Here is a 27,699-nt window from a genome sequence, read left to right as displayed (position 1 = left end):
CTTAGTCATACCCTATGAATATGAACCAATATGAGAATTTCGTTGGGGCGTTCCCTACTGAGCGACGCGCTGTACTCTATAGGCCCGGAGGCAGTGATAAATGAGCAAGGGTTGCTAGGTCGTCGCCCGGAAGCGACGCATCACACCGGCGCCCGGGTGTGGTGTCAAATAGGCAAGGGTTCCCTCACTTTGTTGGACGGGTGGGGGTAAAGAAGTTAGTCTAAGACCATAAAATTAGGTCAGCCACTTGGAACATAGGATCTTTAACTGGTAAGTTGGTAGAGTTAGTAGATGTTATGTGTAGGAGAAAGATTGATATTTTATGTTTACAAGAGACCAAATGGGTAGGTGAGAAAGCAAAAGTGATAGAACCTTTGGGATATAAGATTTGGTATACAGGAATAAATAGAAATAGGAATGGAGTAGGGATTGTTATGAGTCGTGAGTTTATAGATAATGTAGTTGAGGTTCGTAGGAAGGGTGATAAGATTTTACTTATTAAATTAGTATTAGGTTCGAAGATTATTAATATTATTAGTGTTTATGCACCTCAAGTAGGTTTAGATGATTCCATTAAGCGTCAATTTTGGGAAGATTTAGATGGAGTAGTACAAGGGATATCTTATGGAGAAAGGCTTTGCATCGGCGGTGACCTTAATGGGCATGTAGGCATTAGTAGGGATGGATTTGAGAGTATCCATAGAGGCTATGGTATAGGAGAAAGAAACGAAAGTGGAGAAAGGATTTTAGATTTTGGTGTGTCCTATAATATGATCTTAGCAAACACTTGGTTTAGGAAGAGAGAGTCTCACCTAGTAACATTTAAAAGTGGGGTTAATACGAGTCAGATAGATTTTTTCCTACTTAGAAAGAGAGATAGGGGTTGTTGCATCGATTGTAAGGTTATACCGGGAGAAAGTGTAGCTACACAACATAGAGTCTTAATTTTAGATCTTAGAATTAGAAAATGCCACAAAAGGGATAGACATAGGATAGATCCTAGAATTAAGTGGTGGCCACTGAAAGGAGCTAAACAAGGAATGTTTGTAGAGAAGGTAGTTAAGGAAGCTGATTGGTGTCTCGAGGAGGATTCAGAATCAATGTGGAATAAGATAGCGGGTGGCATGAGAAAGGTGGCTAAGGAGGTACTGGGTGAGTCTAAAGGTGGTGCACCGCTAGGTAAGGATACATCGTGGTGGAATGAGGATGTCAAATTAGCTATTAAGGTTAAAAGAGAGTGTTATAGAAATCTAAGTAAGAGTCGTGATAATGAGAATTTGAAGAAGTATATGATAGCAAAGAAGGAAGCTAAAAAAGTAGTTCGGAACGCGAGGGATAAGGTATATAAGGAGGTTTATGACAAGTTGGATACCAAAGAGGGCGAGAATGATATTTATAGGCTTGCAAAGATGAGAGATAGGAAATCGACGGATCTGGGTATGGTTAGATGTATCAAAGATGAAACGCAAAGGGTTTTAGTCAAAGATGAGGAGATTAAGGAGAGATGGAAAGATTATTTTGATAAGCTATTTAATGAAAGTCATGCTCAAGATCTTGGAGACTTGTCCATTCCTTTTCATGAGATGAATCGTGACTTCATGCGCAAGATTCAAAAGAAAGAAATTGCAGAGGCTTTGAAGAAAATGAAATCAAGAAGGGCAGTTGGCCCAGATGGTATAACTATCGAGGCTTGAAAATGCTTGGGAGAGAAAGGTTTAAAATGGTTGACAAATCTTTTTAACAAGATTTGGCGGACAAATAAGATGCCTAATGAGTGGAGGAAGAGTACTTTAGTGCCTCTATATAAGAATAAGGGTGATATACAAGATTGCACAAACTATCGTGGTATAAAACTCATGAGTCATACTATGAAACTTTGGGAGAGGGTGATTGAGTCTAGGTTGAGGAAGATTGTCATGATATCGGCGAATCAATTTGGTTTTATGTCTGGAAGATCAACTATGGAAGCTATACATCTTCTTAGACAACTTATTGAGAGAAATAGAGAGAGGAAGAAAGATTTGCATATGGTTTTTATTGATTTGGAGAAGGCATACGATAGAGTACCTAGGGACGTTCTCTGGTGGACAATGATGAAGAAAGATGTTTCTCTCAAGTACATTAGTATTATTAAGGATATGTATGAAGGAGTAGTAACCAATGTCCGCACTTGTGGAGGGGTGACAACCAATTTTCTTATAACGGTTGGGTTACATCAAGGATCTGCTTTAAGCCCTTTCCTATTTGCTATAGTGATGGATGAGCTTACGAGATCAATTCAAGAAAATGTGTCGTGGTGCATGTTGTTTGCTGATGATATTGTTTTGATTGATGAGTCTAGAGCTGGGGTTAATGCTAAGTTAGAATTATGGAGACGGACATTGGAAGCAAGAGGTTTTAAGTTGAGCAATAGTAAGACAGAATACATGGAATGTCGGTTTAGTAAGCAACGAAGTAGTGATGGGAGTGTAGTGAAGCTTGGTGAGCAAGAAATACCGGTGGATGATTGTTTCAAATATTTGGGATCTATCATTCAAAAGTATGGAGAAATTGATGGAGATGTAAATTATAGGATAAAGGTTGGGTGGATGAAATGGAAAAGTGCAACTGGAGTATTGTGCGATCGTAGAATGCCATTGCGGTTGAAGAGAAAGTTTTATAGGACGACTATTAGGCCCGCTTTACTATATGGTACGGAATGTTGGGCTGGCAAGAGACATCATATTCAAAAAATGAGTGTAGCTGAGATGCGTATGTTGAGATGGATGTGTGGAAATACAATAAAAGATAAGATTCAGAACAAGGAGATACGTAAGAAGGTAGGCATTGCACCCATTGAAAATAAGATGAGAGAGAATCGTTTACGGTGGTTTGGACATATTCGACGAAGGCCTAATGATGATCCAGTTAGAAGGATGGAGAAATGGGAAAATATATTAGTTAAAAGAGGTCGGGGTAGGCCTAGGAAGACATGGATGGAGGTGATAGGAAAGGATATGAATGCTTTGAACCTCACCGAGGACATGGCATTGGATAAAAATGATTGGAGGAGAAGGATTCATGTGGAAGACCCAGAATGATTTTCTTTTTTGGTTCATATCGCCGACCCCAATTGTTTTGGGATGAAGGCGTAGTTGTTGTTGGTTGTTGTTGTATTTGTTTCATCTCTGAAACAATGTATTTCTTCTATAAACAACTAGCTCTAACTCGGCTCATTTAACTCAGGCTCATTATGAGCTCAAACTCGGCTCACGACAAGAATGAACCAAGCTTGAACACTTCAAGCTTGGCTAGTCACTGTTTGTGGACCAGAACATGAAATAAGTGTTTTCTTTGTCCAAGGAACTGGATTCCCGAGCTTGATGGAAATGTTTAAGCTTCATTAGGGATGCACACGAGCAGAGTTTGAGCTTTGAGCTGAGTGTTAAAATGTAAACTGTAATACATATATATAATATTATTATTATATATATTTTTCTTTTATTATTTTTTATTTTCCTTTAATTTCCTTTTAGCATCTAGTTCAATAGGAACTAGATATTACTCTTCACCTATTTTGTATACATAGGGGTGACCTCCTTCAATGTAAGTGAACAATGCTTCTTAAGCATTTTGTGCATGAATAAAGTATTATTTATTTTTCAAATGTTCTTCCTTTTATACCCTTTCAAGGGTCATGCTTGTAGTGTCTCCAATAGACACTTGTTTGTGAGTTATTCGTGCATTTGTGAAAGACCATCATTTCATTACATGGTATCAGAGCTTGAAGTGCTTCTGCCTCGATTTTTGTGCCACATTTGCAAAAGGTGTTTCATCACCTTGTTCTTGGCTCAATAAGATTTGTTTAAAGAAAGGAGGACTTGTCCTACAAAAATTGGTTTTGTACCCTCTTTCTTATTCCCTTGTCTACTCTTTTTTTTCCCTCTCTCTCTCTCTCCCCCTATCTATTCCTCTCTTACCCTTGTAAAAGATGGATGACAATGATAAGATCACCATTATTATACCTATGAAACTAAATGATACTAACTATTTAATGTAGGCTTCGATTATGAAGCACCACATTTGGGGAAAAAGTTTATGGGGTACAGTGGATGGTTCCGATTCGAAACTTAAACTATCTTTTACCAAGAAAGAGGGTGATAAAGAGGTTCCTATAACGGAGGAAGAGAAGAGTAAGGCATTAGCCACTTATGAGAAGAAATGAAAAGAGTGGAGGATAGGGCATGCAAAAATTATGTCATGGCTAATCAATAACGTAGATATTAAAAAATGCTCTAGTCTAGCCAAGTTTGGGCATGTCGATAAGGCTTGGGAATACGTCAAAAACATGTATTCTCTTAAAGATATTGCAAATGTGTACAATTTACAAGACAAAGTTCGAACAATGACTCAAAAAGATAGAACTATTCGATAATATTATGATGAGTTGTCCGAACTTTGGGAAGAGTTGACTCTTCTTGAGCCCCAATGGCATTGTGCCGAAGATATCAAGCTTCACCAAAAGCAACTCGATATGAAACATTTCTATCAATTTGTGAATGGTCTAAGACCGAAGTTTGAATCCACCAAATCGACCCTTTTTACATTGTGGAAAAATTCCTTCTATTGTTGATACTATAGAAGAGCTCACTATGAAGGAAAATAGACTTAGAAAAAGTACTCTAAAAGTTGATTATGACTCAGTTCTAGCTGTGTCTAGACCGTAGAATCATACTCGCACTTACAAGCCGCCTCATTTTGGAAGACGAAATTGTGACTTTGATAAAAGAAAAATCATCTGTCATCATTGTCATGAATCAGAGTACTATATAGGCCTCAATGTCCAAAGTTAAAAAGAAAAGAAAAGAAAAGAAAAAAGAGTTGCATCTGTTGAATCTGAGTCAAAAGATCAAGATGCACCTGTATCTATGGCTCAACTGATGGAAATCCTTTAACCTCTTCTCAAAGGGGTATCCTCTCTCAATTGAAGCCTCAACTGGAGTGGTTGTTGCATCTTTCTCTGGTCCATGTAACTTTCCTTGGCTTTTAGATTTTGATGCTTCTTTTCACATGACCCTAAATGTTAATACTCTATCTGAATGCTTTAAAAATAACTCAAGTGTGTCAAAGATTTTTCCAGCCGATGGCACATCTCTTGAAATAAAAGGAATAGGATGTTTTGAAAAATTTCAAAAATCTATTTTTTTATCCTAGAAGTTAGATATATCTCTAAACTTAATTTGAATCTCTTATCAGTCTCGTAAATATCAGCCTATGGATGTAATATCTCCTTCTATTCTCATGGTTGTTGGGTACAGGATCGCCGGTCAGGGAAGCTGGTTGAAGAAGGCCATAGAGAAGGACTCTATCACATGGACTTTTTGGAATTACCCAAGAATGCATTTTGTTATAATGTTCAGAAATTAGAATTGAATTTATGACACAAAAGACTTGGTCATCCTCATATGTCTAAAATTCAATATTTTCCAAGTTTGAAAAAATTTTGTAATTTTGAAAATTTTTCTTGTAAAGACTGCATTCTTGGCAAAATGAAAAGGTTACCATTTCTTAGTAAAACTTTTGTTTCTTCACGACCACTTGAGTTAATACATTCGGATGTTTGGGGCCCCGCACCTTTTATTTCCAAAGGTGGTTATGCATATTATGTCATTTTTGTTAATGACTTTTCTAGACATGCTTGGATTTATTTTCTTAAATATAAATCTGAAGTCTTTGCTAACTTTTAAATATTTCATAAAATGGTTAAAAATAAGTTTCAGAATGATATTTTCATTTTTCGCACTGATTCAGAGGAGAGTTTATGTCCAAAGAATTCAAAGACTATCTCAATTTACATTGTATTACGCATCAAAGATCATGTTCACACACTGCACAACAGAATAGCCCAGCCGAATGCAAACATCAACACATTCTAGAAACTACTAGGACCTTGCTAATTGCAAATCAGGTTCCAAAAAGTTTTTGGGCTGAGGCGGTCCTAACTGCCACCTACCTTATCAATAAGATGCCATTTTTCTCGTTAAAGAATATAACTCCAATAGAAAAAAATGTTAATTTAACTCTAGTTTATTCTAGATTAAGAGTCTTTGGATGCAAATATTTTGTTTTCACCAACAAAAATGACAAACTCTCTCATCGTGCAATCCCATGTGCCTTTTTAGGATATGCTGATAATAAAAAAGGCTATAGGTATTTCGTTTTTCAAAATGACAAATTATATGTGTCAAGAAATGTATCTTTTTTGGAAAAAGAAAGCTTCTTTGAATTTGAAAAATCCAAGGATGTCACTGAATACTCGTTTTTAATTGATCTAACTTCAAAATCCAATGAATGTGATTTTGAATGTGATCTTGACAATGATAAAAGTCCTATTGTTGTTGAAAATGATGATAATGAAGAGTAAATCCATAGGGATGTTAGTCTACAATATTCAAGACGTAGAGAGCAAAATCTTCTATGTGCATTAGAAAAATACTTCAAAGTTTCACCCAGAAGGATGTCTAGAATCTCTAAACCTACTGGAAAATTTATGTCTTACGAATCTTTTTCACCCACATGTAGGGCAACTATTGCATTAATACAATCATATATCATCCTATTCTTAAGCCAAAAATCATATAGAATGGATAGAAGCTATGAAAATATAATTGGATGCATTAAAAAAGGTCAACACTTGGACTATCCAAGATATCCCTCTAGGTAAGAAACCTATAGGCTGTAGGTGGGTATACAAAGTCAAAACCAAAAGTGATGGAACCTTAGAAAGGTATAAGGCCCGTTTAGTGACAAAAGTATATCATCGATTATGAAGAAACATTTGCTCCTGTGGCCCGTATGACCACTTTCATAACTTTAATGGCCTTGGCCTCCATTAGAAAATGACCTATGTTTTAATTGAATATAAAAAATGCTTTCCTGAATGAGAATCTCATTGAAGAAGTATACATTGGAAGCCCCACCTAGTATTAGTATCCCTAAGGGTAAAACTCTTCGTCTAGAAAAAGCTTTTTATGGTCTGAAACAGGCTCCAAAAGCTTGGTATGACCGATTTAGTCATGTTATAATTGATATTGGTTTTCAATCTTGTTTAACTGACACTGCTTTGTTTGTTAAGAAATCTGATGCAAACATCATTATTCTTCTTCTCTACGTGTATGATATGATCATCATCGGAGGCGACAAACAGGGAATTGCAAATATCAAAACTCTTCTTAAAACTCACTTTGAAAATGACTGACTTAGGTTTATTAAGATATTTTTTAGGCATTAAAGTCGCTTCCCTCGGGGGTATTTGATATCTCAATTTAAATTTGCTCTTGATATTGTTTTTAGGTCTGGAATTACAGATGATAAGAAAGTGGACACTCTAGAAATTGTCAATGTTAAAATAAAAATTGACGATGGAGAACTTGATGATCCTACTCTTTACAAACAACATATTGGAGCACTTTCTTATTATTTCATTACTAGGTCAGATATAGCTCATGTTCATACAACCAGTCAGTTTCAGCATGCTCCCACCTCTGTGCATATGAGAGCAGTTTTGCGTATTATTAGATACTTAAAATCCTCTCTTTTACGAGAACTCTTCTTGCCTGCTTCATCTTCATTAAATTTAATTGTATATACTGATATTGATTGGGGAGGTGATCCCAATAATAGACACTTAACTACTGGTTTTTGTGTGTTCTTAGGTGAAACCTTAATTTTGTGGAGGTGCAAGAAGCAACAAAAGGTATCTCTTTCCTCCACCGAAGCTGAATACAGAGCCATGACAACCATCACTATGAAGGTTGTTTGGCTCAAACAATTGCTTGCAAATATGGGAGTTGAAGCTGATGCAGTGAGGACGTCGACTGCTGCGTCTCTTGTGTGTTGAATGGCAGGAACTCGACTCACTCATCGTGCACGATGCAGAAACAAACAAAGAGCAACCACCGTAACACAGTTGTATGGATTTTATTCCAATGAACTTTCAAAATAAACAATAAACTGAACAGTAATGGGTAGAAAGTAAGTAACTACAATGATAGAATCTGAAAATCAAATGAAGAAAACTCTGACAGAAAAAAAAAAGACAAAAGGAAAACTACTCCAAAGAAGGCTGCTGCATTTTTCTTAATATCCTCCCTCCCGCAACCCTAGAATAGGGTTTTTAAAGAGGTCAATCGGATCTGGGTCCAGTACCAGACCCGAGATGTCTTTCTGCTGCTGCTGGGCCTGGGTCGTACGTGCCTGCACTCTTCTTGAATAAGTACGTAAGGGTACATCAACTCCTCGTCGTGGTGCCATGGACCGAATCGGATCCAACTCCTGGATCCCACCATCTGTCCCCTGGAGTGGATCGGGTGGTGCCTGAGCCGAGTGTGGGTCACGTGGTACTGATCCAGTAGGGTCCTGCTCTGCATCATTCTCCCCTGGTTGGGAAAAAGTCGACTCTGACGACTTGTTGTCTCCACAGTAAGCATATAGATCAGACACGTTGAAAATAGGCGAAATGTGCCAATCGTCGGGCATCTCAAGAAGGTAGGCATTCAGACCCAACCGCCGAAGGACCTTAAAAGGACCATACTTCTTAGGACTCAACTTGTTGTAGGTGCCTACTGGAAAACGCTCTGGACGCAAGTAAACCCATACTAGTTGACCGACTTGAAACTGGACATCACGACGACCTTGGTCTACGAAAGCCTTGTAGGATTCGTAGCTCTCCACAAGTTTGGCTCGGACTTGTCGGTGAATATCACACATGTACTCAACCGTGTCAAATGCATCTGGAGCTGGGCCAGGTATGCTAGATACAGGAGCTAGGTCTTCTACATGGGTGGGTGAACGACCATAAACCACTTGGAACGGGGATTTTCCAGTAGACCGATTGATGGAATTGTTATATGCGAACTTGGCCTGAGGCAATACGAGGTCCCAAGTTTTGACATTCTCCCCCACTAAACTCCGTAACAGGTTTCCTAAGGTGCGGTTGACAACTTCGGTTTGACCATCTGTTTGAGGGTGATACACACTACTGAACTGAAGCTTGGTCTTCAATAAGGCCCATAACGATTTCCAAAAATGGCTCATAAAACGCGTGTCGCGATCAGAGGTGATCGTACGGGGTAACCCATGGAAACGGGCGACGTCCTTGAAGTAATAGGAAGCGACTAAAGAGGCGTCAGTGGTTCGCTTACACGGAACAAAAATAGCCATTTTGGAGAACCGTTCAACAACGACTAAAATTGAATCAAAACGACGTGGAGTTCTGGGAAGGCCCACGATAAAATCCATGGACACGTGCTCCCACGGTCGCTCAGGAACGGGTAACGAAGTATACAGACCACTATTCTGACGATGACCCTTGGACACTTGACACACATGACAACCTTGAATGAACTTGACAACATCTTTGCGCATTTTGGGCCAAAAGTATCGTTCATCTAGTAGAGCAAACGTCTTGTCATGCCCAAAATGCCCGGCTAACCCTCCCTCATGTAATTCAAAAATCAACTGAAGCCTAAGAGAGAAGTCAGGCACGCATAACTTGTTCCCACGAAAGAGGTAACCATTATGAATACTAAAACGGTGGTCGGCGGCGTGATCAGAGGAGATGCACCCTTCCCAGACTTGCTGGAAATCAGGGTCCGTCGGGTATAGCTCCTTGCACTGCTCGAACCCAACGACCTGCACTGACATGGTCATCAGAAGGCTGTTTTTTCTGCTAAGAGCGTCAGCCACCTTGTTCAGAGTACCCGATTGATGACGAATCGTGAAGGTGTACTCTTGCAAGAAGCTGACCCACTTGGCATGACGAGCACTAAGCTTCTTCTGACTATTCAGGTATTTCAATGCCTCATGGTCCGTGTACAAGACAAACTCCTTATAAATGAGATAATGCCTCCAATATCGAAGGGCTTGTACTACGGAATAGAACTTAACATCATAAGTGGAATATTGGCACTTAGCCTGAGTTAGCTTCTCACTAAAGAAAGCAACAGGTCGGCGGTTCTGACTCAAGACGGCACCAATTCCCACTTTAGAGGCATCACACTCAACTTCAAAGACTGCATTGAAATCAGAGAGAGCTAAGACAGGGGCACTAGTCATTCTTTCTTTGATAATCGTAAAGGCTTTTCCGGCAGCAAACGTCTAATTAAAACTAGTACCCTTTAGACACTCCGTGATGGGGGCCATGAGGGTGCTAAAATTTCTCACGAATCTTCGGTAAAAAGTAGCTAACCCGTGGAAGCTACGGATCTCTCCTATAGTCTTTGGGGTAGGCCAATCGACGATCGCACGAACTTTTGCGGGATCTGCCTTAACTCCATCAGATGACACAATAAAACCTAAGAACACGACACTAGACGTCATAAACTCACACTTTTTTGCATTGACATACAATTTTTCTCTCCTCAAAATTTCTAAGACCCGATGCAGGTGACTCAAGTGATCAGACAAAGACGAACTATAAATCAAAATATCATCAAAATAGACAACGACAAACTTTCCTATACCCGGACGCAACACTTGGGTCATCATGTTCATGAAAGTACTTGGGGCGTTGGATAATCCAAACGGCATGACTAACCACTCATACAACCCATCACGTGTTTTGAATGCCGTTTTCCACTCATCCCCTTCCCGTATACGAATTTGGTGATACCCGCTTTTCAAATCTATTTTGGAGAAAATGGAGGCACCAGATAACATATCAAACATATCATCCAAATGGGGAATGGGAAAACAATATTTAACCGTGATGCGATTCATCGCATGACTATCTACACACATGCGCATGGATCCATCCTTCTTAGGGGTGAGCAGGGCGGGTATTGCACAAGGGCTAACACTCTCGCGAATGAAGCCCTTTCGCAGTAACTCCTGAACCTGTCTCAATAACTCGGTATGCTCGGATGGGTTCATGCAATATGCGGGGAGGTTGGGGAGGCTTGATCCTGGCACAAAATCAATGGCGTGTTGGACTACCCTCGTCGAAGGTAATCCATCAGGCAGGTCATCCGACATAATGTCGTGAAATTCCCTTATAAGAGGGGCAACATCTACGAGAATGGACACAAACTAATTCGTCAATAGCTTTGCCACCAGGGCATAACAATAGCCATCTTCCTGACAACGGTTCAAGCAGGGACGGTATGAGAGGCCCACAAGCCTGGGGACTCGCTCAGGCTTATCCACGGTGGGAAACCCGGTTTCCTTGATAGGGAGAAGGACTATCTTATGGCCATTAAAGATAAAAGAGTATCTGTTCTTGCAGCCATCGTGAGTTGTCTGGCGATCAAACTGCCAGGGACGTCCCAAAAGGATGTGGCACGCGTGCATAGGGGCTACATCACACCACACCTCATCATAGTAGTGTTCCCTCATGGAAAACCGGACTAAACATTGCTGAGTGATGGGGACCTCGTTCCCCTTCTTGAACCAAGCCATCTTATAGGTTGGGACAGCTTCTCGGTGTCAAGTTTCAAAGTAGACACTACACTTTCGGACACCATGTTCTCGCATGCCCCGGTATCAATGATAACATCACACGCGTGACCCTCGCAGTTGCACCGAGTCCTAAAAATGTTATTCCTCAACCATTTCGATGGTGTTGATTCCCGGGGTGCGGTCAAAACATGTCGGATGGACAACAAATTTTCGATGTTACCGTCAAACTCTATGACCTCCTTCTCATCCTCGTCCTCAACTAATGACTCACTCTCACTCTCACTCTCAGACGCTGACTCCACAATACCTTCAACAAGATGGGTATTCTTGCTCACGGTGGGACACTTAGGCGCGACATGTCCTAACTCCTGACACCTAAAACAACGAATGGTCGACTCACTAGGTTTGGCTTTGGACCGGGTATGGAAAGCTGGTCCTGACTGGTCAGGCCTACTAAAATCTGCTCTAGGCTTTGAGTCACTAGGGGAGCTTGCTCCCCTGGTTGGGAAACCCGACTTAGGCCGACTGATTGGTTCACTACGAGAGGTCCTATATTTCTGCCTCCTTTTCAGCTTTTCCTCGACATTTATAGCATAACTGCTTGCCTGATCTAATGTCTCAATTGTGATACAACTAAAATCATCAGAAATAGCAGGACGAAGACTAGAAATGTACCTCGTGACCTGCTGGCGGGCGGTTTCCTCGATCTGCACACGTAGGGAAAGGCGATGAAACTCAGCAATGTATTCCGCCACAGTTCGGGTGCCTTGACGCAGGGCAGGTACTCCTTGTAGGCTCTCTCAGCATGATCTGAAGGCACAAACTTCGACTGCATCAATCTCTGCATTTCTTCCCACGACTGTACGCGCTGTAGTCCCCGCCGTTCTCTCGACCGTTGCAGCTCCACCCACCATGTCTGTGCTAGGCCTCTGAACCGAGTAGACGCTAGAGAGACACGACGGTGTGGTAGTCAAAGAAGAACTGTACGACATAAGACCAGTCGAAGAACTGTTCCGCGTCGAACCGCCCCGCAAACTCTGGAAGATCCAGCTTCACCCCGTAAGTGGAGGGGTGCTCTGGTGTTCTCTGCTGACGAGCCTTAACCATTCCTGCAGGATGCGCGTTCCAGAAATCGTCGTCGTCCCATACTGCTTCATCGCCCTCGGTGTGGTTCTGCTCGCCTAAATGATGGTGCTGACGAACTCTACCGATGATGGGTGGTCGGCGCTCAGGTCGCACCGGTCCCTGTTGAATCTGCCGCGGCCTGGCTTGCCCGCAGGTGGGGGCCATCTGTGGCTGATGCTGTTGCATCGGGATGTAAGGGGGTCCTACTAAAGGCGGGCGAGCTTGTTGGGTCTCGGGTTCTAAGTGGGTAGAAACGGGGTAAAACGGGTTTGGGTTATGACAAAGGTGTTGGACCTGGGTTTGGATCGGTAATGGGTTGGTTTGAGTTCGGGTATCTGGTTGGATTGGTATAGGAGTGAGATGATTCGCCCGACTGAATATGGATCGGGCCTACTCCTAAACTATTCGTCGAACCCAGATTTGGATAGGTTGGATCGGGGATCGAGTTGTGGGGGTAAACGGCTTGGTTTGAACTCGATCCATGATCCATACGATTATGGGTCTGGTTTTGACCCGGCTCAACATCAAACTGGAGCTTCGTCCGGGTCCGATACAGGTTTGGGTCGGTATGGGGTCCAGTTTGGGGTTCGAAGATAACGGGTTGGGTCGGATTCGTAGTAAACTGCGATCCAAACCCAACTGGGTAGGCTGAATATGGGTTTGCGGGACCCGTACCCGCCATCGGGAACCCAAAGGGTGGTCCCTGGAAATCGGGTATGGGTCCGATCCTAGTGGGATCTCGACCGGACCCTGCTGGAGCAGGTCCGATCCATAGGGGTTCAGTCCCCTTGGTCTGCAAATGGGTTGCAACAGCGCTCCCGCGCACAGGTGCTGGGAAAACTGACAGACCCACCCCAGTCTGGGCTGAGGTCGGTGTGTTTGCAGCTTGACTCGGCATCAGGTTCGGCCCACGCAGACCGTGCCCGATCGGCAACCCCTGTTGCGTGGGTCGCTGCCATGCTTGCGCACCCAAGTTGCTGATGGGCAGGCTTTCTTCCCCCATCCGAGTGGACTGCGTGCCACGGATCATCGTCGGTGACCCTTGGTGGGGCAATGCCTGGCCAACGTCCCTGCATAACTCCTTCCCTGTATCACTAGATGGCACGACCGACGGAAAGTGTTGTTGGGTCACAGCCACAGATTCGACAGGGACGACAGCACCATCGCCCCTCCCCGCGTTAACCTGCTGAGTAGACGCTGTGGGTGGTACTGCCGGTGAATCAATCACTGCAACTCGACTCTCTACCCCATCTAATCGCTGTGATATACTTGCCACGTCCCAGCTGACTCGCAATACGCTTTTCTGCATCTTCGTCATCATTTCCATCATCCGTAGCATTGGGTCTGCGTTGCCGGCATCCTCCTGCTCGATCTCTATCGCCGGATCGCCCCTCACCTTCGAACTCATCTTGCTGTCGGGGAGAAAGGCGCTGGCTCTGATACCAACCTGATGCAGTGAGGACGTCGACTGCTGCGTCTCTTGTGTGTTGAATGGCAGGAACTCGGCTCACTCGTCGTGCACGGTGCATAAACAAACAAAGAGCAACCACCGTAACACAGTTGTATGGATTTTATTCCAATGAACTTTCAAAATAAACAATAAACTGAACAGTAATGGGTAGAAAGTAAGTAACTACAATGATAGAATATGAAAATCAAATGAAGAAAACTCTTGACAAAAAAAAAAGACAGAAGGAAAACTACTCCAAAGAAGGCTGCTGCATTTTTCTTAGTATCCTCCCTCCCGCAACCCTAGAATAGGGTTTTTAAAGAGGTCAATCGGATCCGGGTCTCGGGTCCAGTACCAGACCCGAGATGTCTTTATGCTGCTGCTGGGCCTGGGTCGTACGTGCTTGCACTCTTCTTGAATAAGTACGTAAGGGTACATCAACTCCTCGTCATGGTGCCGTGGACCGGATCGGATCCAGCTCCTGGATCCCACCATCTGTCCCCCTGGAGTGGATCGGGTGGTGCCTGGGCCGAGTGTGGGTCACGTGGTACCGATCCAGTAGGGTCCTACTCTGCATCAGAAGCAATACAAGCTTCAAAGATATGCTGGGACAACAAAAGTGCGATCTACATTGTAAGTAATCAGACATTCCATGAGCGCACCAAACACATTGAGATGACTGTCACTATGTCAGAGAGGAATACTTACATGTAACCATTGATCTGTCATATGTTACATTAGAATATCAATTAACATACTTCTTCACCAAGCCTCTCGCTGCTCCCAGATTTCACTTCCTCTTAGACAAACTTTCACTCATTGTACCGTAAGTTTGCGGGGGAGTGTTAAAATGTAAACTGTATTACATATATATAATAATATTATTTAATAATATATATATATATATATATATTTCTTTTTATTATTTTTTATTTTCCTTTAATTTCTTTTTAGCATCTAGTTCAATAAGAACTAGATATTTGATCCAATCAAGTTCCTGTTGGAACTTAACTATGCTATAGTCGTTGGACTCTAGTCCAACGACTCTTTTGGAGAGCTCACCTCTCTCTTCCACTATTTTGTATATACAGGGGTGAACATCTTCAATGTAAGTGAACAATGCTTCTTAAGCATTTTGTGCATGAATAAAGTTTTATTTATTTTCAAGTGTTCTTCCTTTTATACCCTTTCAAGGGTCATGCTTGTAGTGTCTCCAATAGACACTTGTTTGTGAGTTATTCATGCATTTGTGGAAGACCACCATTTCATTACACTGAGCCTGAGTTGTTCGAACTCGGCTCAGTTCAAAATACCTCTGTTCAAGCTCGTCTCGAGTTCGGAGCCGAGCTTGAATGACATTGTCCAGACTCGGCTCGGTTCTGAGCTCGAGTCGAGTCGAGCCGAGCCGAGCTTCAATGGCATTCCAACAAAAAATGATCTTTTAAAAATTTGGAGAAGGTGGGATTCAAACCCTAACCTCTCTCAACGTTTCACAAGTGACTCACCACTAAGCCAAAGCTTGTATTTTGTTTTTTGAGACCGAAAAAATATGTACATATTAAAAATCCTCTAGATTAGCGTAAAGCATAAAAGGTAAAAAATGAGATTCAAACTTGACACCTTTTTGAGGAAAAACTAACGCCCTACCCATTACCGTAACAATGACTTTTTGTTTTTGTGCAAACATATTATATATATACTTGTATCCAAGCCTTATCGAGCCTACCGAGGCTTATCGAACTCGGAAGGCTGATCAAGCTTGGCACGTTTGCTCGTTCGAGCCTCAGAGCCATGTACAAACTCGCTCATTTAAAGCATGGCCGAGCTTAGCCGAGCCCAGCTCGAGCCATGGCTCGGTTCATTGTGCATCCCTAAGCTTCATACCGAGCTCGGCTCGGTTCGTTCTGCATTCCTAAGCTTCATACCGAACTGGGTGTGTGCTCCCATATTGTTGGAATCATTGTAATGCATCATCTCTTGAATTGCTGGTAAAAATTCACTGAGTGGAGAATCTTCTTAAGGGAAGACTGCAGCTACACATGACAAATGGTGTCTTAGTAGTGCTGTGACCTGGTCCCACCAAAGCAGGTCCAGTTATCATGTTGAATCTACAGAGTTCGAAAGTATCTTGGACCCAGGCCTTGTGTCCTTGTTCGTGGTTTACAAACTGGACCCATGTCTGAAACAAGACCCTATTACAATCCAAGAAAAAAAAACATTTTTCTTGGAAAAAGAGGTGCTTCCTGATTAATCCAATCTGATTTTGACCACCTGGTTCTGGTACTGGCACTTCAAAGTCAGACGGCTCCAGACCTGGCTGGGTGTAGCCCCAACCTAATAATTGAAATCCTTAGTTATGAGAACCATGATACCTTTTCTATTCATTATTCAGGTACACTTACCGTCGTGTTATATTTCAATCTCTTTGCTTCAAAGAATTATAATTGCCATATATCATGCAGAATGTTGCTGGGATCAAATATTGGTGGAGCAATCCTGTAGACTTTCTTGTGCTTTTCTTCCTGGATGAATTTATGCTTATTTATTCTGTTTTTGGTCATTGTGTTTTTGTTCTTTGTAATATTGTGTCTGACTTGTCCTTGTTCAATGTCTATATGATCAGGAATACCTAAATAAACCTGTTCAAGTAAAGGTGGGAAAAGTAAGTAGCCCAACTATGAATGTATCTCAACTTCTGGAGAAAGTCAGCGAGAGTGAGAAGGTTGGTACATCTGACAGTTTGAATGGAATAATTGTCAAGTGCAAATAAGGTTACTGTCACTTGGTGCCTGCTAGAATTTTCTTTTCTAAACTAGCATTCTGTTATATGTTGTGCATACTACATAAAATCCCGTTAGGGTGGAAAGATACAATGAAAGTGGAGGCAAAAGTTGTCTAACTAAACAAGTTCAAAGATATTGTCTAATTAAAAATTGTGAGGTCCTCGGAGTTAAAGCCAATAACTCAATGAAAAGACATAGCATTACCCTATTTGATTTCTATCAATGCAGTTGTAGGAAATGTGGAAGCTTAGTATTTAATTACTAATAATTCTCTACTAACTCAAAAAGAGACATGGAAATTATTTTATCTTTAGTTAGTAGTTTGTGATTTTTTTTCCCTCTTTCTTCTTTGTCTTCCTTTGCATCCTTCTCTCCTCTTTCTTAATCATTGTTATTTGTGGTTCTTAACAGATAGAATACGATTCACTTTTTACCCCTCCACAATCTTCTCTTGCATATTACTCTTTTTCCCTCTTCTTTTAGGAACTTATGGTTTTATCTTTTATCAAAGTTCACCATGCTACAGAAGTCATGAGTGGTAAGTAAAGGAATCTAAGATCTACTGAAAGTGGCTTTTACAACTCACCTGTGATAAAATGTAGTCTCGCTAAGGCTGTTATTTTGTAAAACATGCTGATACTTGTGAAGCTAGTAGATTCGTCATGTTACAACTACAACCATATATATGTTCTCTATAATGCATAACATATATTATGCAATATTTTAATGATATACAGATCTATGTAATTGTATTAAGACTTAGATTCTAGTACATGACTCGCTGAGACTAAAATCTGGTGAGATGAAAATTAAGTAAAAGATTCTTCCAAGCCCATCAAGTTTGGTTGATTTTATCACAGGCTTTTGTACTTCATTAGATTTGTGGTAGATTCAAACTATGATACCCTTGTCCAGGAATTCTTTAAAACATCAATTTTTGGGTCTTTTCAGTTGAGTCAAAGATTCTGGTTTGACCAAGCATGGGTCAGTGGAGAATTCCATCCGGATCTTATTCATGTTAGGTGGTATGAATGAGATGTTAAAATGTATCATTCAATCTTTGTAATCTTATATATATTTTATATATATAAAGGATGATACAGAATCTGCTTTAAGCCCTTTCCTATTTGCTATAGTGATGGATGAGCTTATGAGATCAATTCAAGAAAATGTGCCGTGGTGTATGTTGTTTGCTGATGATATTGTTTTGATTGATGAGTCTAGAGCTGGGGTTAATGCTAAGTTAGAATTATGGAGACAGACATTGGAAGCAAGAGGTTTTAAGTTGAGTAAGAGTAAGACAGAATACATGTAATGTCGGTTTAGTAAGCAACGAAGTAGTGATGAGAGTGTAGTGAAGCTTGACGAGCAAGAAATACCGGTGGATGATTGTTTCAAATATTTGGGATCTATCATTCAAAAGTATGGAGAAATTGATGGAGATGTAAATCATAGGATAAAGGTTGGGTGGATGAAATGGAAGAGTGCAATTGGAGTGTTGTGCGATCGTAGAATGCCATTGCGGTTGAAGGGAAAGTTTTATAGGACGACTATTAGGCCCGCTTTACTATATGGTACAGAATGTTGGGCTGGCAAGAGACATCATATTCAAAAAATGAGTGTAGCTGAGATGCGTATGCTGAGATGGATGTGTGGAAATACAATAAAAGATAAGATTCGGAACGAGGAGATACGTAAGAAGGTAGGCGTTGCACCCATTGAAAATAAGATGAGAGAGAATCGTTTACAGTGGTTTGGACATATTCGACGAAGGCCTAATGATGTTCCAGTTAGAAGGATGGAGAAATGGGAAAATATATTAGTTAAAAGAGGTCGGGGTAGGCCTAGGAAGACATGGATGGAGGTGATAGGAAAGGATATGAATGCTTTGAACCTCACCGAGGACATGGCATTGGATAGAAATGAATGGAGGAGAAGGATTCATGTGGAAGACCCAGAATGATTTTCTTTGTTGGTTCATATCGCCGACCCCAATTGTTTTGGGATGAAGGCGTAGTTGTTGTTGTATAAAGGATGATACATATACATATATGGTATATATATGTATCTTCCTAATTATATATATAAAATATATATTTCTCTATTATTAGGCATAAGGGTAGTTTAGTCTTTTTACCTTTTTACGCATATTCCATTTGGAATATGTTTGTAACTTTATTTTTATTTTTCTTTTTTTATTTTATTCATTCTTGTGGTTTGCGCCACCTAGGGAGGCTCCCCAAAGAGTCGTTGGGGAGCCCCCAACGGTCACAAATGTGACCGTTGGGGGCTCCCAACGACTCCTTTGGGAGCCCCCTATGTGGCTCCTCTCTTGTTATAAATAGGGGTCTCCCCCTTGTAATTTATTCACTCCTTTGGAGGAGCCTTTGCTCCATGTAATGGGTGTTACACCCTTCCTCTTTTCAATAATATCAACTTATGCCTTATAGGCATTTTTGCCCCTTTGTGGGTTTATGTGTTAGCACATTATGTGCTTGTGTTTTCCCCTTTAGTGGGTATATTCGCACTTCATGTGCATGTGTATTGGTTCATTATTGAACCTAATATATTCAAAGCCGTTTCCTTACATGACAGTTGGTGCAAACAAGCAAGATCGTGATGTTCTAAAAGTTGTTCTTGGTTCTTAGAGAGCTAAGACTTTTATTTGAAATACTGTTAATTTTCTGTCCATTCCAAGCCTTATATGCATATCAATATGTTGTTGTTTGTCAATTCTAAGTAGAAGTCATGACTGTATAAGTGCAATATCTCATAATTATGTTGATAGGTGCCTGCATTTCTTTGGCCTCCCTCCACCACATCTCTGATATTTTGGAAATATTTCACCATTTTTTTCATGTTTTTTTAAAAAAATAAGAAATAGGAGATTCTCAAAATATCACTGAATTTGAGTTTCTTAACAACATTATTTTTATATTCACTCAAAAGTATAATATTAAACTTAAAACTGATTTATTATTTTTATCCTTTTTCTTTTTGAAATTTTCTGAGTCCTCTTGATATAGTTTCCACGACAATAATTAAAAGAAATTCTCTCTGGACATTTCTGATAGTCTCCCATGAACTGGCACTTGTGTTGTGTTTACTTTAAGTATATGAATTTTAAACCTACAACTGGTAAATAGTCAAAATACTCTTTCAGTGGCATTTTCACATAGTTTCATGGAGGGAAACATTGATTGTAGAAAGCTGCCCATATCATCAACTTGCACTTTTATAAAAAAGGACTTGCATAATTTCATTATTTGTGAACACGGATGAAAGGCCTTTGATGATATTGTAAAATTGCTGGCACCTGAAGTCTGCAGTGTTCATTTCCTTGTGATGTCATGATGGCTTTTATCCAATGGGACTTGATCACCACATGGTATAGTAAGATACTTTGGTAAGTTTTCATGCTTGAGCCATATTTTTCTGTTTCTTATTCAGGCTCCAATTTTCTTACTCGACACAAAATTGAATCCTTAGCTTTTGGTGCAGGTGCTACCTTCTCTTTTTACATGTCATTAGCATATAATGCTTTTGACTAGTATTAATTCTGTTGTGTATATTTGATTAATAATTCATTCTTCACATTTTCTTAATCTTGCTAATGGCGCTATTTTATCTGCAACTTATAGAAAAACTTCTCATCACAGTTCTAAATGAATATTGTTGTGCAGATTGATAGGCTCCTGTCTATGCTTGTGGAGGAGGCATCTCAAGCTGAAATTTCTGGCCAAGCTTTTCCTTTAACCATTGTTTTTGTTGAAAGGAAGGTGCGAGAGTCAGTCAAGAACATGTGCATTTCATGTAGTAGAGTAGAAAAATACTATTTGGTCTGTTTCATATATTTTCTGCTCTTCATCATGATCTTATTCCATAGTATAGAACCTCAAATTTATGCTTTTCTTGTGAAGTCTTTGATATATTTTACATTTAAAAATTATAATTGTATTTACATCTTTCAAACACTTGGAAAATATTCACATATCGTCATTATCATTGTTCAGGGAAGGTATAAATCCATTGGGTTTGAGGAGAATATTTTACATCAACCCTACAACTGGGAGGCTGTATTTTATGTCCTGAAATTTCATGATTTTGATATTAAGCCCATAACCTGCTTATCTTTATGAGCAACCTAATAGAAACCATAGATGAATGATGATAATTGGTAAGAACTTTATCAATTCCATACCAACAGTTCAAAGAAGTGGAAAAAAGTCCTATCTGAAAACCCCACAAGAGAAGGACCATATTTTGATAGATGGTTTTGACAAAATTGAGTCTAAAGAGCATATTGAGTACTCTTTTTTGTTTGATTTAGCTAATAACCGTGATAATGTTGATGATAATTTTGATAGTAATATGAATGATAATATTCATGATCTGCGTGAGAGTGACAATGATGACACTCATGATGAACATGAGAATAACAATGATATTCAAGATGATATAGTTGAATTACACAATGAAATGCAGGTCTATACTCGTCGTACCGAGGATCACTCTCCATGTGCCTTAAAAAAGTATTCCCAAAATTAAGATATAGACCAATCTAGTGTTAGAAGTTCCATGAGAATATCTAAGGCACCTAGAAGATTTGTATCCTATGAATCCTGCATAAGGCAAGGACTTGGTTGAAACAAGCCCCTAAGGCTTAATATGATCATTTTAGCAATGTAATGGTTCAAGTAGGTTTTAAATCCTGTTACATGACACTGCGTTGTTTGTTAAGTCTTCTGATGCAAGTATAGTTATTCTACTTTTCTATATGGATGACATGATTATCACAAAAGGTGATAAACAAGGAGTTAGTCATATCAAAGATCATATCTTGATTTTCTTTGATATTTTCTTAGAATTGAAGTTGCATGTTCACCTCGTGGGTATTTTTTATCACATATTAAATATGCAATTGAGATAATAGAAAAATTGGGGCTTATTGATGAAATGCGAGTTTATACACTAGAGGTTATTAATGCCAAAATGAAGAAAGATGATGGAGAATATCTGAAAGATCCAACTCTATACCAAAAAATGATTGAAACTCTAACTTATCTTTCTATTACTCGTCCTGATATTTCACATGCTATTCATTCTGCTAGTCAATTTCAACATTCTCCACTGCAATACACACGAGGATAATTAGATATGTTAGGAATATTATTAATCATGGTCTACTTTTATTATCTTCTTTCCCATTATAAGTTATTGTATATTCTTATTCTGATTGGGGAGACGTGAATGATCAATGCCCAACTATCAGGTTTTGTGTTTTTTATAAGTGACTCCTTAATATCGTGGAAGTGCAAAAAACAACAAAATGTGTCCCTATCATCTACATAAGCCGAATACCGTGCCATGGCCACTACGACTTCAGAACTAGTGTGGTTGAGACAATGGTTAGAAGACTTGGGTGTCCACATAGTAGAACTTGCAAGATTATGCTGTGACAACAAAAACTCTGTCTATATTGCAGGCAATCATAAATTCTATGAGCGAAGCAAACACATCGAAATTGATTGCCATTATGTTAGAAAAGAATTCTTAAAAAAACCATTACATTGCCATATGCACCATCTGAGTATCAACTGACACCAAAACACTTCTGTCTCCAAGATTTCACTTCCTCCTTGGCAAAATCTTGGTTGTCACACCGTGAGTTTGAGAGGGGGGTGTTATAATATGTTCATATTACATGTATATATATTTACTTTGTAATAGAAAATATTGTCTAGGGGTATTTTGATAATTTCACTATGTAATAGGGTCTGTCCTTTAGGGACAAAATAATCTTTTTATACCATGTACTTGTAATAGGCTTTGCCCTTTAGGACCAGAACAAACCTTTTCTTGTCTTTTAGTCAATATAGCTGTTGGGAATCTCCAACAACTATATTTAGTTTTGTCTTTTAGTCAATATAGCTGTTGGGAATCTCTAACAACTATATTTCTAGTTGTTGGGGCCTTTTCCAACAACTATATGAGTCCTCTTGGCCCTGTTGTTTGTATATAAATAAGTACCTCTCATCCCATTAGAGGTCATGCATTTTCCTAATGCATGTTTTGTGCATTCTTTTTTCAAATCTGTATTATTTTTTTATATGTGCTCTCTTGGTCCTTAGTGCCAGAAACTTTTGCACTTTATGACCCATATGACTACTATATGAACCTTGCTTTCAGTAGTTGCAGTGAAACAATGAAACTTGTGATAAATAGATATGAAGAATGCCTTCTTGAATGGTGATTTGGATGAAGAGGTATATATGCAGTTGCTACAAGGATATTCAGATCATGAGGACAGAGTTTGCAGGTTGAAGATGACTCTGTATGGGCTCAAACAAGCTCCTTGAACTTGGTTCAAAATTTTTAGTAATATTGTCGGATCTCTTGGTTTCAAGCAAAGTTACTATGATCCAATCTTGTTTGTGACATATTTTTCTCAAGGGAAGTGCATTTTACTCTTGTATGTTGATGATCTGATTATCACAGGAGATGATTTAAAGAAGGTAGATGATACAAAGAAGTTAACCAACATTTTTGAGATGAAGGATCTGAGAAATCTGAAATATTTTCTTCGCTTAGAGAAAACTTTACTTGTCCCAACATAAGTATGCAACTAATTTAGTTGTGAAGGCAAGATTAGTGGATGATTAAAAAGAAGGTTACTCCTCCTATGAAAGCTAATGTCAAGCTGAGAGCTTCAAATGCGGTGGAGCTAGATGATCTAGTGTTGTATAGGCAATTAGTCGGGAGCTTGATATATTTGATTATATCCAGACCAATCAGTTTATGAACTCCCCCAAGAAGATTCATCTTTGCTGCAATACTTCAGATTGTCATATATGTGAGGGACACCATGCACTATGGGATGTTCTTTTCATTGTCCTTTTCTACAGATGTGAGAGCCTTTTGTGATGCTTATTTTGGAGGCTCTATCCGGGATCATCTCTCCACTCTGGGTTTTTGTATTTTTCTTGGAAGCTCCCTGATCTCATGGAAAAGTAAGAACAAAGAGTTGCTTTATCTACAACTGAAGCTAAATACGGAGTAATGACAAGGTTTTGACTGAAGTTATTTGGATAAGGTGGCTATTGGGAGAGTTGGGAGTTCTTATATTGTGACAATGTGGGTGTCATTCATATTGCAAAGAATCCAAAATTTTATGAAAGGAGTAAACATATTGAGATAGATTGTCACTTTACAAGGGCTTATGAAGATGAAGTCATTTCTCTTGAGCATGTAAGCTCTAAGGATCAGATTGCAGACATGTTTACCAAGAGTCTTGCTCCGTTGCACTTTAGCATATTCATTTTCAAACTTGAGATGTTCTTGCATCATCTCAAGTTTGAGGGGGAGTGTTGAGTCTTATGTACATTATCTGGATTACATTTTGGGTTACTCCCTTTATGTGTACATTACATTCTTTATAGGGATATTTTTGTACTTCTAATAGTGTAGAGTCCACTGTTTTTGTCCTGTAGTGGGATAGGAGAAATGTCCTCTATAGGTTGTATTCTTTATTTTCTCTCTCAATGAAATTTCTCCTCATCTTCCTTGCTATCTCTCTCATGGTTTGAAGTCTATTGCTTTAATAGATCCTATTCAGGGATTACAAAATCTGTAAGACCTTTATTGGCCTAACATTCTATGAGTCCCTTCCATCTGTATATGGCATCACCACTCTCTTTGGCATTATTGTTCATCATCAGTCTTTCTATATGAATTATATAAACCTTTTTCTTGTTTCACTACCCATGAAAAGAGTTATTGATCACCTTTGGTACACCTAATCACGTATGATTAATGAAGTCAAAAAATGACATGAGGCTGAAAACCTCCAACCCGACCCAACCAAATCAAAATCTAGTATTAAATGGTATAGATCTAGGACCTATTCTTGTGTTTTGTAGAAAAGTCTGAATTTAAAAGAAGATACTCTTTCATAAGTTTTGGTATCAAATAGAGATTTATTCATATGACTCGACTAGGAAAGTAAGTAGCTTTTTTTGTATAATAGTTTGTTTTGGTATCTGAATCTACAGCAATTGCTTACCATTATAATTCTACCAAATTAAACTTTATGCTAGAAGATTACGGTCTTTTGGCTTGAAAGAGTTGTGAGTCTCTGGACTCAAGACTCGTCACCTTTTGGTAAAACAGCAATCCATGTGGAAATATGAAGCTAATTTTCATATGACTTAGACCACTGGGCCGTTCATTAATGCATTTTTCTCCTTAAGCTGAAGCTAATTTTCAATGATTTGGAAATGTGAAGGTCTTTTAAGTAAACCAGATGTCTTCTCCTGGGTGATGGTGGTGTTCTTTGAGTAAATCGGAGATATTTTTTTTCTTGAGAGATTGTGATATGCAGTCAATCCATGCATGTGCATATATCATGCACACTCACATGGGCAAGCACCTGAAACTTGTATGCAGGTACACCTATAGGACAAAGTCAACCCTTTGGGTGCTGGCAATTCTGTAAATATGAAGCTGTATTTTGTCTCATTTCACTATGCGTATATGGATCTCATGTTAGAGCTGCTTGTGCATTTTGGAGCCCCATTTTTTTTTTCTATTTTTTATAATTCTTCTAGTTGTATTTACATTTGCTTGTCATGTTGGAAGGGCTTTTTACTTATTCCCTACTGTTCCTTTTTGTTGGTCATTAATCTTATATTTTTTAATTTTTATTTCTATAATAACTTGCAAAATTACATACCATATAGACAAGGTGTGATGAAGTTGCTGAAGCTTTAATAGCACAAGGGATGCTTGCAGTTTCTCTTCATGGTGGTCGTAGTCAAAGTGAAAGGGAAGCAGCTCTGCGTAGTTTTAGAAATGGGTCTTCGAACATTCTGGTATGAACAATGTCATTGTTGATTAGGACTGAATTGCTTCAAGATTTGTTTTTTCTTGTTGATGGGCTTACTTTTGTATTTCGGGTAAGAATTATTGAATATTGGATTTCACTTTCAGGTTGCCACAGATGTTGCGTCACGTGGTTTGGATGTGACAGGAGTTGCACATGTTGTCAATCTTGATCTTCCAAAGGTGTGGTTGGCATCAGTTGACATGCATAGATAATGGTTGATTTTTCTATCAGTTGATGCTTGCTGGTGCCACTCTGGAAATGTTCATATAAGTGGTGCAATAGACTCTTGTTTCTGGTTTATATTACATCATACAATGCTTTATCCATCTCTTCAATTTCTTACAAGGTCACATCTTATTGCAGTTGTTTTACTTCCCTCTCTCTCTTATACGGTTAATTGAAGTTGAAAACCTTAGCTTAAAGGGTTTAACTGGCCAATATTGCAAAACACCCTTAAGATGGCATCATTTTTGAGAACTGATGCTTTTGTTGACGTTCCTTGGCTCTGTGTTCTTATTTCATGCCAGTTGGATAATCCTAAAGCTAGCACAATGAATTTAACTTGGATAAACCCATCCATATATGTGTACCATATATATATATATATATATACTATTTCTTTGTTACCTTTTGTAATGCCCACTAGGGGCAATTTAGTCTTTTTCTATTTATGTAAGTAGGCATGTCCGCTAGGGACATTTTTTCCTTTTTTAATTTAATTTAATTTTTTAATTTTTGTCATTTATGAAGGGGCAAAGGGGTTCAACCCATAGAGTCATTGGGACCCTCCTCAACGGTCACAAATGTGACCGTTGGGGGGCTCCCAACGACTCTATGGGGGCCCCTCTTTGGTCCCATAAAGTGTATAAATAGGGGCCTTTTGTCCCCATCTCTCTTCAATGCTTTTATGAGCATTTCAATGCATTATTTTTATTTCACTCTCTCTCTCTTTCTCCCGCATTGTGTGTGTTTGGTGCCTATCCCTTTGTGGCTTATTGTATTTTGCCCATTAGTGGGTTCTTGTTTTTGTACTAGTGCATTCATTGTAGTCACTTTGTGACATTTGTTATTTGCACTAGTGCTTTATTGCATGGTATGAGAGCCCCTAGGTGATAGAGTACTTTTGGGACTTTCATTTATTTATATTTTTTGTGTGCTTGTATTTTGCACTCATTGTTATCCGCTTTCCTTCCTCTCTTCCACCCAACAAGGATACAAAGATTGATCTTTCACCCAAATTGAGTGAGACTAGCTATAGGATGTCGGCGGCCGCTATAAAAAACAACCTCAAAGATGAGAAACTTTGGGGATTTGTATGTAGTATGGCTCTGAAACCTCAACTAAAGCTCACCAAGAAGGAAGAAAACGAGGAAAAAACCTTGAATTAAGAAGAAAAATCAAAGGCCATTAATGAATACCAATCCAAAGTTGAAGATTGAAAAAATAATCATGCAAAATATTGGCATAGTTCATGAACAATGTGAAGCTCAAAATTTGTGTTAACCTAGACAAATTCAAGAATGCAAATGAAGTATGATTCTTCATGAAAGGTATGTACACTAAAAAAGATCTTGCTAGATATTTCTTTTTGCAAGAAAATGTGAGAGAAACCAAGGAGCCGAGTATTAGAGACTAGACTAATATAATACTCTATCTCCTCTATAGATTGAACTTGCTCTCCTGAACCCCAATGAGAAGGAAGTGCTATTGCTATGATGCAAGAACAAATGGAGAGAGAAAGATTCTTTCAATTTATTCATGGGCTTAGGCTCAAATTTGAACAACTACGAGGATCCCTACTTCATAGGGCTTCAATTCCTCATAGTGAAATTTTTGCCGACCTATGCAAAAAAAAAACACGCTCGGCTCTAAAAAAGGATATTGATCAAGTATATTGGTATCTAAACTGGGTAATAATACGAGGACGTATAAGCCTCCTCATTTTTAGAAAAATAACAACAATGGTGTTAGAATAAAAATTGTGTGTCATCATTGTAATGAACTTGAGCATCTTAGACCCG

The 27,699-nt window shown here is 39.3% G+C and overlaps 1 protein-coding gene across 2 annotated transcripts in view; it reads left to right on the top strand.

Annotated features, from left to right (window-relative positions):
- LOC149820806 (DEAD-box ATP-dependent RNA helicase 20-like) overlaps positions 1-27,699 on the top strand; it is a 54,827-nt gene that overhangs the window by 19,875 nt on the left and 7,253 nt on the right. Inside the window, exons 8-11 of one of the 2 annotated variants that reach the window (XM_089983890.1) lie at positions 16,635-16,733; positions 20,478-20,573; positions 25,533-25,664; positions 25,783-25,857. In XM_089983890.1, coding sequence (XP_089840016.1) covers positions 16,635-16,733; positions 20,478-20,573; positions 25,533-25,664; positions 25,783-25,857 — 402 coding nt within the window. The remainder of the gene's footprint in view (positions 1-16,634; positions 16,734-20,477; positions 20,574-25,532; positions 25,665-25,782; positions 25,858-27,699) is intronic. The other variant, XM_089983891.1, reaches the window with a different exon arrangement.

This window comes from Nuphar pumila, chromosome 12, assembly GCF_984573655.1.
Source record: "Nuphar pumila chromosome 12, dmNupPumi1.hap1.1, whole genome shotgun sequence".
Taxonomy (NCBI): domain Eukaryota; kingdom Viridiplantae; phylum Streptophyta; class Magnoliopsida; order Nymphaeales; family Nymphaeaceae; genus Nuphar; species Nuphar pumila.
This window is presented reverse-complemented; position numbering and strand designations above follow the sequence as displayed.